We start from the raw sequence: 16,128 nt of genomic DNA, 5'->3' as shown, positions 1-16,128 counted from the left end.
CATACACATTTTTTTTCTCGTAGCAATAATTTTCTTAGTTTCATTTAGCTTGCTTAGTTTTATTAAAACATTTTTTAATAAAAGCCCTACCAATGTTAATTGAGCTCTGCTAAGCACGCCAGCTGTTCCAATGAAATTCCCGAAGGAAACTGTCGAACTCAAATGAAATAGATAAATAGCACGTGATTGAATAAAGACAACGTAAAAAGGAGAATAAAGTAAACAAAATTGCATGTATTGAAACTACAATGGAACGAATCAATTGTAGTAGGACGGAGGGAACATTTAATTTAAGATAATTTTGTGAAATAATACACTCCGAAATACAATTGAGGTGGCTCCAATTGTTTTGTGCCACGTGCCACTACAAAAAAAACACTGTTTTCCGACCAACACTTGCCAAGCACCTTACTTGTGCTCGGAAACTACCGAGCACTTTTACCATTGCTCGGAAAATACCGAGCACTTTTACCTTTGCTCGCAAAACTACCGAGCATATTTGCTTGTGCTCGGCAAACCAACGATTAGCTCTTACTTGTGCTCGGAAACTACCGAGCACTTTTACCTTTGCTCGCAAAACTACCGAGCATATTTGCTTGTGCTCGGCAAACCAACGATTAGCTCTTACTTGTGCTCGGAAACTACCGAGCACTTTTACCTTTGCTCGCAAAACTACCGAGCATATTTGCTTATGCTCGGCAAACCAACGATTAGCTTTACTTGTGCTCGGAAACTACCGAGCACTTTTACCATTGCTCGGAAACTACCGAGCATATTTGCTTGTGCTCGGCAAACCAACGATTAGCTCTTACTTGTGCTCGGCAACCCAGCGAGCACTTTTAACTGTGCTCGGAAAATTCCGACCACTTCTACTTGTGCTCGGCACAAAGCAAGCACATTTAGTTGTGCTCGGAAATTTGTAATATAGAATAAAATGGCAACACTATTTCAAAAACTACAAGTATAGAAGAGAATGAAGATACTTAAAGATAGAAAAATGTATTTAAATTATTTTTAAAAAAATAGCCAAGCTAAAACTGCGTGCAATAGCGCAACAAAACCGCCCGCTCGTGGCCGGTCCGAACGGTTGATACGGATTATAAACCAATTATTTGATTCAAATTTTCGTGAGAACGATTAGTTATATTAAAAAAATATTGTTCGTGGTATCGAACGCAATCGCATCACCTATTAAATCATCTATGAAACTAGCGAGCACCTTTATTTGTGCTCGGAAAATACCGACCACCTCTACGTGTGCTCGCAATTTACCAAGCACTTCTACTTGTGCTCGGCAAAAAGCAAGCACATTTAATTGTGCTCGGAAATTTGTAATATAGAATAAAATGGCAACACTATTTCAAAAACTACAAGTATAGAAGAGAATGAAGATACTTAAAGATAGAAAAATGTATTTAAATTATTTTTAAAAAAATAGCCAAGCTAAAACTGCGTGCAATAGCGCAACGAAACCGCCCGCTCGTGGCCGGTCCGAACGGTTGATACGGATTATAAACCAATTATTTGATTCAAATTTTCTTGAGAACGATTAGTTATATTAAAAAAATATTGTTCGTGGTATCGAACGCAATCGCATCACCTATTAAATCATCTATGAAACTAGCGAGCACCTTTATTTGTGCTCGGAAAATACCGACCACCTCTACGTGTGCTCGCAATATACCAAGCACTTCTACTTGTGCTCGGCAAAAAGCAAGCACAATTATCGTGGTCGGAATTGACATTTATTCTAAACATATAATATTAACATTTTTATGCATCAATTCCGACGGCGGTACTTGTGCTCGGAAATTATAAAAAAAAATTAATTTTTAATGATTAACGATAATAAATTAAAACATGTCAATATTTTTTATTAGTACATAAAAATATCTCGGAAAATTTGCATACATGAAAATTCGTGGATCATTTACCATAAATATTAAAATTTATTTTAAACATAGAATATAAACATTTTTATGCAATAATTCCGACTACCGTACTTGTGCTTGGAAAATGCCGAGCACTATGTAAGTGCTCGGAAGTATAAAAAAATATACTATAATTTTTAATTATTTAACAACAATAATAAATTAAAACATGTCAATATTTCTTATTAGTACATAGAAATATCTCGAAAAATTTGCATATATAAAAATTTGTGGATCATTTACCGTAAACATTAAAATTTATTTTGAACATAAAATATTAATATTTTTAAGTAATAAAGCCGAGCACCATATATGTGCTTGGAAAATGCCGAGCACCATGTAAGTGCTCGGAAGTTATTAAAAATACTTAAGTAATAATTATTTCACAACAACAATAATTTAAAACATGTTAATAGTATTTTTTACTAGTACATAGAAATATCTCAATAAATTTGTATGTATAAAAATTTGCAAATTATTTATCAAATATTAAAATTTATTTTGAATATAAAATATCAATACTTTTAACATTAGTTCCGAGCACCATACATGTGCTTGGTAAATTCCGAGTACCGTATAAGTGCTCGTTTAAGATTTATTTTGAATAATTACATATAGAAATTTGAGGTACACTGCAAGTAGTTAATTTCCCGAGCATCGTTAGGGTGCTTGGAATGCCAATTAAAACCGCGAAATATATCTCCTCTCTCCGCCGATCTGGAAAACCGCCCTATATTTATCCTCTCGATTTCTCTTCCCATCGCTCAATCGGCAGTTTCCCTCTCGATTTCTCTTCCCATCGCTCAATCGGCAGTTTCCCTCTCATCTCTCTACCGCCATCGCGAGCCACATTATTCCACCGAGAGACTCCTCGCCCACCCGGTCTCTCTCCCTCACACTATTTCTGAGGTGCAATCCCTTTCTCTCTTAATTTTAATTTTTCTTTGATGAATTTGGTTCGATTTCGTGTAATTTGAAATGCAATTTTATGTAATTGTTGTATTTTTTATGCAATTTGTACGTATTGTTGTAATTTTGATGCAATTTGTATGCAATTGTTGTAATTTCAGATGCAATTCGTACGTAATTTTGATGCAATTGACCTTCCTTTTTCTAATTTTGATGTAATTGATGCAATTCGTACATAATTTGTACAATTGATGCAAAAAAAAAATTTCTATTTTGTGGTCCTACTGTTTTGTGTATGATTTTAGCTGTTTATTGTATAAATATGTAGCTTCTCTTGCAAATCCAAGTGGCTTCTCCAGATTTTCATACAGTATTGTGCTATTGGTTCTTAAAATAGTATTAAGGTTAAATATTTTTGGTAGGAGCTTTGGCCAAAGTTGGAACTACAGTTGCGATATATCCCCTTCTTGTTGTTAAGGTAACACTTATGTATGTAGTACTAGTAGTAGTATTCATTAGAGTGTATAATTTATTCACGTGAGGTTGTCCATAAGCTTATTCTTGGAATTATTTTCCTATGTACTCTGCTAAAGAGTGGTATAAATGTGCACTCAATGATTTATCATATTTTCTACTTTTGGCTATGCACAGAAGGAAGTATGGTCTATGGTGATGTATATAACACGCTTAAACTCAATGTTTACAGAATTGACACAGTCAATTATCACTGAATTTAATGTATTTGTTTTACAGAATCAATTGGAGTAAAGGTAGCTATTATTACCCTGATAATACATTTCGAAAGATTTAAGTTTAAAGTCTAACGGCGGATGTAACCTCAGAAGCTTATTAGATAATAGTTTATGATGTCTGTTAATATATTCTATTAAATGTTCTGTTGTAGCTGTGTGGATTTGATGTTGGTTAATTTCAGAGAGGAGCAGTTCTTAAAAAATTAGACTTGGAGTTGAAGGCATGAGTGCTGGGGCTAGGTGAGACTCAGATCAATAATCTTCCACATGCTTTAAATTTGATTACTCAATGCTAGCTTGTGTTGCATGCAGAGACTGCTGGTTGTATTGTACCTCTTGAGGTAGCATATGGAAATTCCTCCCAATGCAACAACCATTGAGGTGAGGTTCTGTATCTTTATTACTCTGCATCTTTGAGACAGCCAAATATAGGATATTACTTATGAATTTTATGCAGCTGGACGTTGAGTTGCTGACTATCAAACAAAACTCATTCGGGTATGCACTTCCTCCAATTCCAAATGTGTTTTTCTCATTTCATACAGACAGTGTTCCTCATTCATGCAGAGCTAATGCACCTTTAGGTTCTGGATACAGAGCTAGTCCCCGTTTCATATCTCGAACTAGCCAAGAAGCTCTTGAACCAGCATTTGCATATGCCAAGATCTCTTCTAGAAGCTAGCTTTCCCTTTCCATTTCTCAAACCATTGTGCCCTGATCCCTCTTCCCTTGCTTGTTCAGGTTGCCAAGTGTGTCAAAATCAGGTTGCCCGATCTAGTTCTTCTGGCTGTTGTCAGGTATAGTCTACACTGATTTTCAGTTTAATTTTCTTTTCGTTTTTTTTTCTCCTGGTGGAAATTTTCTTGATTTTGATGATAAGTTTGTGTCAAATCATATGTTTCTCCAAGTTGATGATGCATGGAGATAATAGGGGATTGTTGCCTTCATCTGTTTAGTATGTCATCTTTGTTTGCATTCAATTCCAGCAAGAATATAAACCTTTTTTCATATCTATGTTAATGTTTTGTCTATTGTGTAGATTTCTTAAGGAGCATCGACAGGACGCTCTATGGAGGATGAACGGGGCCGCAAACTCATACAACTTGCAGATTGGAGAAGTGCAAGCGGATTTAGATTAGCTTAACATAAGTGTAGATGGATCCGGGTAAACAAATTGTGATGTTGTAGGAGGAATAGTATAATAAAACAATTGTAAAACTATTTTATTTAATTTAATGTTATTTGAATTTTGTTTTCTTTATTTATTCATTAAATAATTTTGATTTTTTATTAATTTAAAAATAATAATAAAAAATATATATTAAAAAGAAACAGAAATAACCTGTTCCGAGCACTTATATGTGCTTGGAAAATGGAAATATTTCAATAACCTGGGTATGTGCTCGGCATTTCCGAGCACAATCGGGTGGTCGGATGTCCGAGCACCTTAGTATGTGCTCGCCATGTTCCAAAATCTGAAAATCATGTAAGTGCTCGGAATATTACGAGCACCTGGGTATGTGCTCGGCATTTTCCGAGCACAATCGGGTGCTCGGATGTCCGAGCACTCTAAGGTGCTCGTATAAAAATTCCGACGAAGCGAAAGCCGAGCACTCTCGGTGCTAGGAAAGTGCTCGGTATATCTCGATTTTCCGAGCACTTTGCCTTATATTTCCGACCACTTGGTGCTCGGGAAAGCCTCTTTTTCTTGTAGTGTGAGTGTTCGAACCAACACGGAGACTAGATTTCAACATTGTCACGTACTAGCTAGGAGACGTTTTATATGTGTGGGAAATAGTCTCCACTCAATTTTTGTATGTTTATCCCAGAGAATTCATATTTATAAATTATAGATTGTCTATGATATTTTTATTGTTATATATTCTCATTCTGCCAATATTTTTTTGAGTATGAAGATTAGGGAATAAATGATTAGTGGGTTATTTGGAGTGGAAAGGGATGTAAACAGTTAAGTACTTTAGAGATAATAAAGCAGGAAATGACATGATAAAATTTAAAGTAAGAAATTATAAATCAAACGAGATTAAATTTATTGAAATTTTGCAAGATTTAACTCAACTGCAATGGAACGACTCAATGGTAATAGGACAAAGGGAACATTCAATTTAAAGATACTTCTGTGACAAAATATGCTATTACAACCATATGCGGTTTAACTCTCTTACTCTCTTAATATGACTCAAGGAAGAACCAACAAAAAAACCAAAGAAAATAAACATAAATCTAATCTACGACTCAGACAATAAAAAGATTACAATCACCAAGATCTCTTTCTAGAGCCATAATCCTTGTATCGAGTGAGAGCAATGAAATCCATGAGACCGGCAAGATGGAAGGATTACGTGACCATGTAGGAAGATAAGATCGAATCTTGTTCTATCCGAAAGATTCATTATCTAGTCTAGATTACGTTTAGTTTCATGAATATATATTTTCTTTGACTGTCATTTCCCAAGTCGTATTAAGAGAGTTAGAACATATTTCTATAAATCCTAGAATTCTTTAGTCTTTAAATCATTGAGAAATAAAGTTAGTAGTATTTTAACATGACCGTCGAACAAGAAAAGAAGAGAAAATAAGGAAATATCATTTATTGAATATATTGTGAAAATAACTATCTCCAAATTATTACAATAAAAGGCCTTCTATAGAGGAAAGGAAAAGTACTAAACAAACAGTGGAGATGGTTTTTTTAACACACTTTAATAACCGATACACAATCCGGCGATCGGAAAAGCTAGCGAAGAAGTGCGTCGAAAGAAGTGAGCTCTATCGTTGTAGGCACGTTCTTGCCGTAAACAACGGCGAGGTAGTTGTTGGAGCGGCCGGTTTTACTATCCTTGGCGACGATCACGAGCCTGCAATTCACACCATTGACCACCTGCACTTCAGCCCTTAGCACAGATTCCAAAACCAAGGACGCATTCTTCTGTTTGTTGTGTTCCGACACCGCGTATACTGCGATAAGAAAAATCTCATTTGTATCTGCTACGACCGGCCTCCACCCGCCGATCGTCCTACCCAACAGCAAATAAAAGAGTGGTTAAAAATAATACTTGCTACGTCAGCCAATAAATGTCCTATTTTTTACTGGCTCGGATTTTAAGATATTATTTAGGGTTCAGATTTTATTTGACTTTGTAGAAGAAAGTAGTAGAAAAAGTTAGTTTTACACTCGCTTCATTCCCTTATAATTGTCGACTTTGATTCCAGCACGGTTTTTAAGAAATGTAAAAGAAAGTGGATTGAAAAAGTTAGTGGAATATGATTCCACTTTTATATAGTACTCCATCGAGTAGTTTTATGAAACGAGTTAGTGGAATGTGTGACTTACTTACCATAAAAGTGAAAGTGAACAATTAAAAAGGGACGTACCAAAATGACAAAAGTGGATAATTAATGAGGGACAGATGGAGTAATAAAATGTGATGGAAGTGATTTAGTGGAATATGAAGTCCACTTATTAAATATAGTAAAAAGTGAAATGAGACCTTTTTATTGGTGGATGGATTTAAAAAAAATGAGATATTTAATAGGGAGGGGAAGAGGGAGTAGTATAAGCAATTTAATATTTCAATCTTTATAATGAAACGCAATAAATGGTAATACTCTCATGCAGGCATTGTAACACAAATAGGCGCATACGGGCTATTAGTATCGTCGGCGGCCTTTGCGACATTCGCGATGGATGAGACTGCTGCTGCGCCCACGGCCCCCAACACGAGGCCCCGTCTCGTGTTGCTGCTCTCCGCCACCGACTTCTCCAAGTCCATCGGGCTCTCACCGCCAGCGGGCAGCGACGGGTGGTGGAGGAGGCCGGTTTCGCGGCGACGGCGCCACCAAAGAATGAGGCGGTCAAGGTCATGGATGATGCCATTGGGAATTGATAGGTATTTTACAAGTGAATATATGTGTGTGTGTTTGTGATGATTTTGTGATTAATTGTTCATGCTATTTATAGAATTTGGGGGCTGGGGTTTCATGCATATGTGGATCGTTTATTCTATCCGGAAAAGTGAGGTGGCTCTAGTTGTTTTATGCCACGTGTGATGGAGTATCATAAATAATTGGGTTTCCTAATTTGTTATGGTGGGACTTATTTGATTTTTTTTGTGAATTTGTATATACTCAATTTATACACCTTTTGTAACACGTTTTTTGTTGTGATTAATGCAGCTTTTTTTGGGGATTGTGTCTACATTCTCACGTTTAGAGCATCCGCAATGGTCGGCTAGCGACCGGCTAGCCGATTCGTCGCGCTAGCCGATCGGCTAGCCGAACCATTGCAATCGGCGAGGGCGATTTCGGCGAGCGGATCGGCGTGGGCTGGCCGATCGCTCGTCGGCTGGCCGAGCGCTAGCCGATCGGCTAGCCGCCATTGTGGAGGCCCGATCGGCCAGCGCCGAATTTTGTTTTTTTTTTTTAATTCTTTTTTTAAATTTTTTTTAATTCTTTTTTTTTTAAAATTTTTGAAAAACTATATAAACGCGATTTTCTCTATCTCTAAATTTCTGTACAAGAGCAACATCTAGCGATGGACAACAACAACTAGCCCAATACAAAATTAAGACCTAAAACAGAAACATGTCATACCGTCGGGCCGGGGGCCTCTCCGCGCCCCCGGACCCCTATGGCAAGGGGGCGTCGCCCCCGGTCAGCGAGACCCCGTTCGGCTAGCGGCAAACTATAACAGATTCAAGGTGGCTCGTGTGTGGAAGCCCGAATTTTTTTTTATTATGTTATTTTTATGATTTTTAGTTAATGTACTTTTTTTTATTTAAATATAAAATTAATGAATTTTCCCGTATATGTCTCGTAAATCTAATTCCGTATTTTTATCGTAATTTTAATTCCGTAAATGTAGTATATTTTGAATTATTTTTATTGCGGCTGGCCTATGGCTAGCCTATGGCTGGCCTAAATCTGATGTGGCAGGTGGATTTTTTAGTGTTGCTGACGTGGCAGGGGAGAGAATGGCTGGCCTAAGCACCATTGCGGATGCTCTTATATGTGTTGGGAAATTGTCTCCATTCAAAATTTTTATGTCTATATATACAAAATAAGTTGTATTATTTATAATTTATATACTGTATGATATTTTTATTGTATTCTCCTTTACCCATACTGCTTTCTACTATACGAAAATTAAGGAATAAATTTTTAGTGGGTTAATTGGAGTGAAAATAGTCTGAAAGAGGGAACGAAATATATAAGTAAGTTATAAGTAAGGGTTTGTGATAAATACTAACTAAGTTATAATAATAACTAATACTCCCTCCGTCTCAAGGTATTAGACCAACTTTCCTTTTTGGGATGTCCCAACATATTAGACTCATTTCCTTTTTTAGCAAAAAGCATCTATCTTATTTTATTCTCCACCTACTTTTTTCTCTCTTCTCTCCCCTACTTTTTTCCTCTCTCATACTTTACTCTCTCCACTTTAACTATTTAAATATCAATTCCTTAAATCATGTGCCCAAAAGAAGTGAGTCTAATACTCCGGGACGGAGGGAGTATCAATTTTGTATGTTAAAAATATCAACATAAAGTTATAAATTTATCAATATTCTTGTGTTGATAAACTTATGTGTTTGTGTTGATATTTAAATTTACATGTTGTATTGATGTAATTATGTCTTTGTGTTGATAATTTTAATACACAGAATTGAAAGTTATTAGTTATTATTGTAAATTAGTTAGCACACTAACGCAGCCCTATAAGTAAATGATAGTAGTAAAGTAGTAGTTGATTAAAAAAAACATAAAGTAAAATAGAGAAAAAAATTAAACGATATTAAAATGTATTGAAATTTGTTATAATTGCAAAACTCAATGGAACGACTCAATTTAATGATACAGAGGGAACATTAATTTAAAGCTAACTGTTAGAAATAATACACTCCTTCCGTTTATTCTATATAGAAAAGTGAGGTGACTCCTGTTATTTTATGCCACGTGTGATGGTATACCAAAGTTGGATTTTCTCATTTGTTATGGTGGGAGCTTATTTGATTTTTTCAAAAGATTTGTCTCTACTCAATTTTGGTAAGGATATCCACCTTTTATTAACACGTTTTTTGTTAGGAATAATATCGGCTATTCGAAGAGGTATATCTTTGTGGGGAAGTGATCTAACATAAAAGAAAGATGAGAGTGATCAATTGCTAACTGCAACTAATTTAAGGCTATAAGATTTTAGAAAACGTGTGGTCTATAATTTGCCACGTGTAATTTTCGTTTTTATTAATAAAATAAAAAAGATAAAAAAAACCCTCCAAATTAGGGTTTTGGATGAAAATGTCAATATAGTGTTTCGAAAATATCAACACAATGCTTTGAGAATGTCAACACAATACTTTAAGAATGTTAACTCGTTGTTTATATTGACATTCTACATGTATTATATTGACATATTTTATATAGTATATTGACATTTATGCTGTAAAAAAAAATTAAAAATTTTTGAATTTTTTTTCAAATTTTGACGTCGGAACATATGCATGTAGGATATCATTGGAATCCTTATGAAATTATCTTTAGTTTGATATATGTTATATGAATTTAAAGTTTTGGGATTTCTTTTAAAAGTTAGTTTCAACTAAACATGTAGTTAATTGACATTTATACCTCTATTGATATTTTTTGGAATTAATCCTATGGCCTTATTGATGTTTTTCGTTGATTGTATTGATATTTAAAGATTGATGATCTAAGCCCTTAATTTAAATATCTAATGGCTATTATTTAGTTGCAGTTAGCAATTAAGTTATGAGTTAGCAATGTAACACTCCCTATAAGTCTTACTTATATATATTGTCTATTAAAGAAAGAATGAGAAAATTAGCAATGTAACACTACCCTAAAATAGAAGAGAAAATAAAATAAATAATTTTAAAAAATAAAAGTAATTTAGTAAGTATTGAATTTTTCCAAAGGTGACTGTAATGGGACGCTGAGAAAATTTAATTTACGGATAAAACTCTGTGAAAATACTCCTAAATACATGAACTTCGCGTAACTGTGTAATAATAAGAATGAGAAAAACAAAAAAGATACAAATAAATGGATCTAATTTTGCTTCGTCAAGCCCAATTTAACAGCCCACATTTTGGCCCAATTTTAGCGTCCCAAACAAATATATCACTGTTTTTCCTGCAGCATCTCGGGAGCACGCACAGCAATTGTTCGATATAAGTCCGATTAAAACTAACTCTGTCAAGCCCACCAGCTGTTCAGTGAAATTCCCAAAGGAATCATCGAAGTCAATCATAAAAGAGTTGAATGGTAGAACACAAATTTTAGGGAATAGTTAAGCAACATAGGATACTCTTGTGAAGAAACGGTCGAACAAGGACAGAAGAGAAAAGAGGGGAATGCCATTTATTGACGAAACAAACTATATAGAGGCAAGGAAAAGCTAGCCAATACGTGGTTCGAAGGAAAGGATCTCTAGCAATGTAGGCGCGGCCTGGCTGAAAACAGTGGAGAGGTAGCTGTTGGAGCGGCCGGTGCGAGTATCCCTGGCGACGATCACCAACCGGTATTTCATACCAGACGCAATCGCTTGCTCACCGTTTACCACCGACTCCACAACCAAGTCCGCATTATTCTTTTTGTTGTGTTCCGACACCGCGAATATCGTGATTTGTAAAATCTCCGGTGCACTTGGACCGGGGATTGGCGTCCAGCCGCCGAGTAACCTACCCATCACCAAATAAAAGAGTAGAGTATATATTTTTAAGATTAGTTTAGATGGATAAGAATAGGACCACTAATAATGTATGAACAATTTTAGGAGTCCCAGTCACTTTTCTGCACCCATTTTATAAAAATGATACTCCCTCCATCTACGGAAAGTAAATCACATTTACTATTTTTGGTGGGGTAATTCTTTTTGCGTTCTAGGACACATTAGGCAATCCATCTTAATACTGCGTTTTTTTAGCTTCCCAGTTAGTGAGAAACGCATGACCGTCATCTTTTCGTGCGTTTTAAGGAAAGACGCATGAAAGACATGCGCATTTTAATTTTTTAAATTTTTTATTGAAAGACACATGAGGGTCATGCGTCTCTAGGTAAAACGCATGAGTGTCATGCGTCTCTCCTTCAAACAAAATGAAACAGAGGCAAAACCATTCTGCGCGAGAGAAAGAGAGAAAAGGGGGCAGTGCGATTTTCTTCCGTTTTCCCGGCGATTTCTTCCATTTTGTTGTTAGATTTCGGTAAGTTTATCTGTTATTCTTAATTATTGCATTATATTGTTAGATTATGTTGGTTTTCCGTGATTTACTAAATTAGGGTTTATAGGAAAAAATATCCCTATTTTTGTACTCCCTCCGTCCCACTTTAGGAGTCCCGGTTGGAATATTTCATATATGGTATTAGGCCCCACATTCCACTAACCTTTTTCCACTCACATTTTATTATAAAACAAATATAAAAAAGTAGGACACACATTTCACTATCTTTTTTCACCAACTTTCCTTTACATTTCTTAAAATCCATGCCGAACTCAACCGGGACTCCTAAAGTGGGACGAAGGGAGTATTTGTTATATTTTCTTATGCAGAAATCATGCAAATATTTGTGAGTTTGTATTGGAGTAGTAAAATAGTTCAACTTCCATAGTTGGATATTTGTTATGATCCAACTCGGGCGAGAGGTTCCATTATATTGAATTCGTGTGTTTCGTATTATGAATTAGTTGCAATGATATGTGGTGCGATGAGAATAGATATGAATCAACACGTCATTCATATGTCATGGAGACATTGTTTAGTCTTTGCATCCAGTATGAGTTATATATGTACTGAGATTTATACCATCAAAGTGTTGAGTTTATGTTCAACGAGGCTCAAAATTCTACTTGTTGTATTGAGTTATTTGTTGAGTATTCACATGTGAGAAGTTCAGAAATCACACCAGCAGTTGATTATTGCGTTGTTGATTGTGGTGTTGGATCATCTGCGAGGGTTGAACATGTGAGCTCTGATCGTGTTATGAATGTTGCAGATGTTGTTGATGTTGGTGTTGGAATGAATGATGAGTTAGATGTTGCAGATACCTGTGATGATAATACTTGCATTGTACGAGATAATGATGAACCATTGTCGCCAGCACCATCTGAGGCAGATGTCAGTCTAAGTGACGATTCTCCTGGTGATGCTTCTGATGATGAGATAGTAGTATGTAAACCCGTTGTGCAAGTTGAACAACCACTTCCAAAATACGTTCCTAGGGGGATGAAATTCTTTCGCAGATACCAAGTGATCCTTCTGAGGTACCTAATGAAGTTGGTAATGAACACAACAACATGTACTGGGATGAGAGACATCCATATCGAATTGCTATGGGAACAAAATTTGATTCCAAGCTGCATGTGGAGACGGCTATGACTGTGTGGAGTTTGTGGCATCAAAGACAGTTTAAGTCGTTGAGAGCAAACTAAGAAGGTGGCATGTCGTATGCAAATTTCCAGCAGGAACGACAGAAGATGGGGTAGCTATTATCAGCAAGATCGACGCTGAAAAATCGAATGAATGTTCGTGGGAAGTTTCTGTTACACAAAGGGTCCATGATGATATGGGGAAAGTTAGGAAGTGGGTGAGACGACATACTTGTGAAGGTCATCGTGTGAATAGAGGACATGCTAACTTTTCATCATTGATGATTGCTATGTGTATTCGTTATCAAGTGCAAGAAGATGTTGTTTTCAAGGCCTCGAACATAAAAACCTATATTCATGAAAGATTCAACGTGCTAATCAGTTACAAGAAGGCATGGTAAGCACGGAGAAAGGCTTTAGAGATTGTCTTTGGTGGATGGGAGGGATCATTTTAACAGTTACCAAGCTACATGCTTGAACTGCAGTCACAGAATCCAGACACAATTGTTGAGTGGAAATACAACGAGCTGTTGAGTCACAAACGTAAAAAGGTGTGCAGTTATGTTTACTCCCTCTCCGTTCCATAGTAGTGGAGTCATTTTTATCATTTTGGTACGTTCCATAGTAATTAGTCATTTCTATTTTTAGTAAAAGTCAACACATTTCTTCTAACTTACTTTGCTTTCTCTTACTTTATTCTCTCTTCATCTCTCTACTGTTTTCATTTCCTACTTTATTCTTCCTTTACTTAACCCACTTGATACAATTTTTCTTAATCTTCGTGCTGAAAAGAAATGGCTCCACTATTATGAAACAGAGGGAATATAAATTATAGACTATATATGTTAATTTTATTGTATTCACCTTCTGTCATATTTCTTTTGAGTATGATAATTAAAGAATAAATGTTTAGTGTGTTATTTGGAGTGAAAAATGGAATGAAATAGATAGGTAAGAGATATAAAGTAGTAGATGATTCAAGAAAATGTAAAGAGAGAATATAAAGTAATTGAGATTGTATATATTCACTCCATATTAAGGTAGTTGAGTCGTATTCTTTTTTGGGTTCTCCTAAGGTAGTTGAGTCATTTAATTTTTATGCAAAATTCTTTATCTTATTTTGTTTTCACTTTTTATTTTGAAATGACTTTTTACTATATTAGGTATTATAAAACTACTACCTCCATCCACCAAAATTTATCCCACTTTGATCTGGCACGGGTTTTAAGAAATGTACTCCCTCCGTCCGCGAATAGGAGTCCCATTTGTTTCCGGCACGGGTTTTAAGAAATGTTAAGAAAAGTGGGTGGAAGAAAGTTAGTGGAATAGGGGTCCCACTTGTATATATTAGTTTTAAATGATGTGTGAGTGGAATGAGTTGGTGGAGTGTGAGGCCTTTTTACCATTTATGATAATTATGAACCGGGACTCCTATTCGCGGACGGACTAAAATGGAAAAACGAGACTCCTATTCGCGGACGTAAATGGAAAGTGAGTTGAAAAAGTTAGTGGATTGTGGGTCCTACTTTTATATATTAGTTTTATAATAAAATGTGAGTAGGAATGAATTAGTGGAATATGGGGTCCACTACCAAAAATGGTAAAAATGAAATGGGACAAATTTTGAGGGACGGACGGAAATGGAAAAATGGGACAAATTTTGGTGGACGGAGGTAGTAATATGTAAAAGTAGGACTCACATCTCTCTAACTTTTTCTATCCACTTTTCTTTACAAAGTCAAACAAGCCAGTCAAATATGGAACATTTATTAATGGACGACGGGAGTACAATAAAAGGCCTCATACAGAGGCTAACAAAAGTGTTCAACTACTGGAGATAGTTTTTTCACACGCTTTAATAATTGATACTCTATTGCTTTTAGGACTCTGCCAGCACTTTATCACGAAAAGATAGCTAAGAAGTGCGTTCCAAGTGAGTGAAAATTACGGTTCCAGGCTCGTCTACGGTGAGGACATATGCGGTGTACTTCTTGAATGAGGTCGAAATGCCTAAACCTTCCGTAGCCAAGACCTGGGTAATGTAATACCCAGCAATGCTGTTAACACTGTCAGCCTTTAACACAGACATAAATGTCAAGAGCTTCGGCTCCAGATTGTCCGGTTCCGATGCCAGAATCCGTTTGTTGTATTCTGACACCGTAAATCTTGAGAGTGTAATAATGTCCAGTGCCTTAGGATCGAGGGGGGTCAGCGCCTTGAGGTCGGGGGATCAAAAGATTAGTTCATAGATAAAAAATGATTCAATATTTCAATCTTTATAATAAAGTGAACCACTATTAAATGTCTTATAAATTCTTATTTGGACAGTTTACATGAATATCTTATTTCACTTTTACTATTTTTAATAAGTGGACCTCATATTTCAATATAACTTTTTTCATCCATTTTTTTTACAAACCACAGGAAATAATACTCTTAGGTATTGTAATGCAAGTAGGGACATACGCTGGGAAAACGTCGGCCAATGCGACTTTAATTGGGTCGGATGACACAGCTGCTGCGGCCAACCCGGCCAACGTGAGGCCCCGTGTCGTGTTGCTGCTCTCTGCCGCCGAGGCCCTCACCGCCAGTGGGCTGCGACGGGTGGTGGCCTTGGCCGGCTTCGGTGCGACGGCGCCACCAAAGAAGGATGCGGTCATGGTCATGGATGATGCCATTGGGAATATTAATTGATAGTATATTTAATTTAGAAGTGTGTGTGTTTGTGTGTGTTGATTTTGTGATTAATTTATATGCTATATATAGAAGTTGGGGGTTGTGTGATCCGTTTATATTCAATCCGGAAAAATGATGTGGCGCCAGTTGTTTTGTGCCACGTGTGACGGAATATCTAAGTAATAATTGGTTTTCCTAATTGGGGCTTATTTGATATTTTGTAAAATTGTCTCTACTCATCAATTTCAATTTGTACACCTTTTGTAACACGATTTTTTTTTTTTTGTGATTAATGCACCTTTTTTGAAATTGTGTCTACATTCTCACGTTTATATGTGTGGCAGTGTGGGGATATTGTGTCCACACAATTTTTGTACGTTTATATAAAACAAGTCTCATTTATAAATTATAGATTGTCTACGATATTTTATTAACTACGAAGATTAATTAGGAA

At 36.0% G+C, this 16,128-nt stretch overlaps 1 protein-coding gene and 2 long non-coding RNA genes across 6 annotated transcripts; 1 reads left to right on the top strand and 2 right to left on the bottom strand.

Moving 5' to 3' along the window:
• Positions 1 to 2,556: 2,556 nt before the first annotated feature.
• LOC125209046 lies at positions 2,557 to 4,853 on the top strand. Of its 4 annotated transcripts, XR_007174293.1 has the most exons (8): positions 2,557 to 2,840; positions 3,263 to 3,318; positions 3,594 to 3,610; positions 3,775 to 3,832; positions 3,905 to 3,973; positions 4,050 to 4,090; positions 4,334 to 4,389; positions 4,632 to 4,853. It is a non-coding gene; the product is annotated as an uncharacterized LOC125209046 (long non-coding RNA). The 4 variants fall into 4 exon arrangements; XR_007174291.1 differs by lacking the exon at positions 3,594 to 3,610 and having other exon boundaries at positions 3,745 to 3,832; XR_007174290.1 differs by lacking the exon at positions 3,594 to 3,610 and having other exon boundaries at positions 2,558 to 2,840.
• Positions 4,854 to 6,189: 1,336 nt separating this feature from the next.
• On the bottom strand, positions 6,190 to 7,527 carry LOC125202507 (cysteine proteinase inhibitor 1-like). The gene is made up of 2 exons (XM_048100911.1): positions 7,259 to 7,527; positions 6,190 to 6,630 (listed from the first exon to the last, which is right to left on the bottom strand). Exons 1-2 carry the CDS (start codon positions 7,384 to 7,386, stop codon positions 6,351 to 6,353), a joined length of 408 nt encoding a protein of 135 aa, XP_047956868.1. The 5' UTR covers positions 7,387 to 7,527; the 3' UTR covers positions 6,190 to 6,350.
• Positions 7,528 to 14,743: 7,216 nt separating this feature from the next.
• On the bottom strand, positions 14,744 to 15,720 carry LOC125202309. The gene is made up of 2 exons (XR_007173075.1): positions 15,465 to 15,720; positions 14,744 to 15,213 (listed from the first exon to the last, which is right to left on the bottom strand). It is a non-coding gene; the product is annotated as an uncharacterized LOC125202309 (long non-coding RNA).
• Between the last annotated feature and the right edge of the window lie 408 nt (positions 15,721 to 16,128).

The sequence above is a fragment of the Salvia hispanica genome, chromosome 1, assembly GCF_023119035.1.
Source record: "Salvia hispanica cultivar TCC Black 2014 chromosome 1, UniMelb_Shisp_WGS_1.0, whole genome shotgun sequence".
Taxonomy (NCBI): Eukaryota; Viridiplantae; Streptophyta; class Magnoliopsida; order Lamiales; family Lamiaceae; genus Salvia; species Salvia hispanica.
This window is presented reverse-complemented; position numbering and strand designations above follow the sequence as displayed.

Coding starts and splice junctions, on each gene's coding strand:
- LOC125202507 (XM_048100911.1), bottom strand. CDS start 7,386: ATGGACTTGGAGAAGTCGGTGGCGGAGAGCAGCAACACGAGACGGGGC. Junction 6,631..7,258: donor GCCGACGATACTAATAGCCC/GTATGCGCCTAT, acceptor GCTGTTGGGTAG/GACGATCGGCGGGTGGAGGC.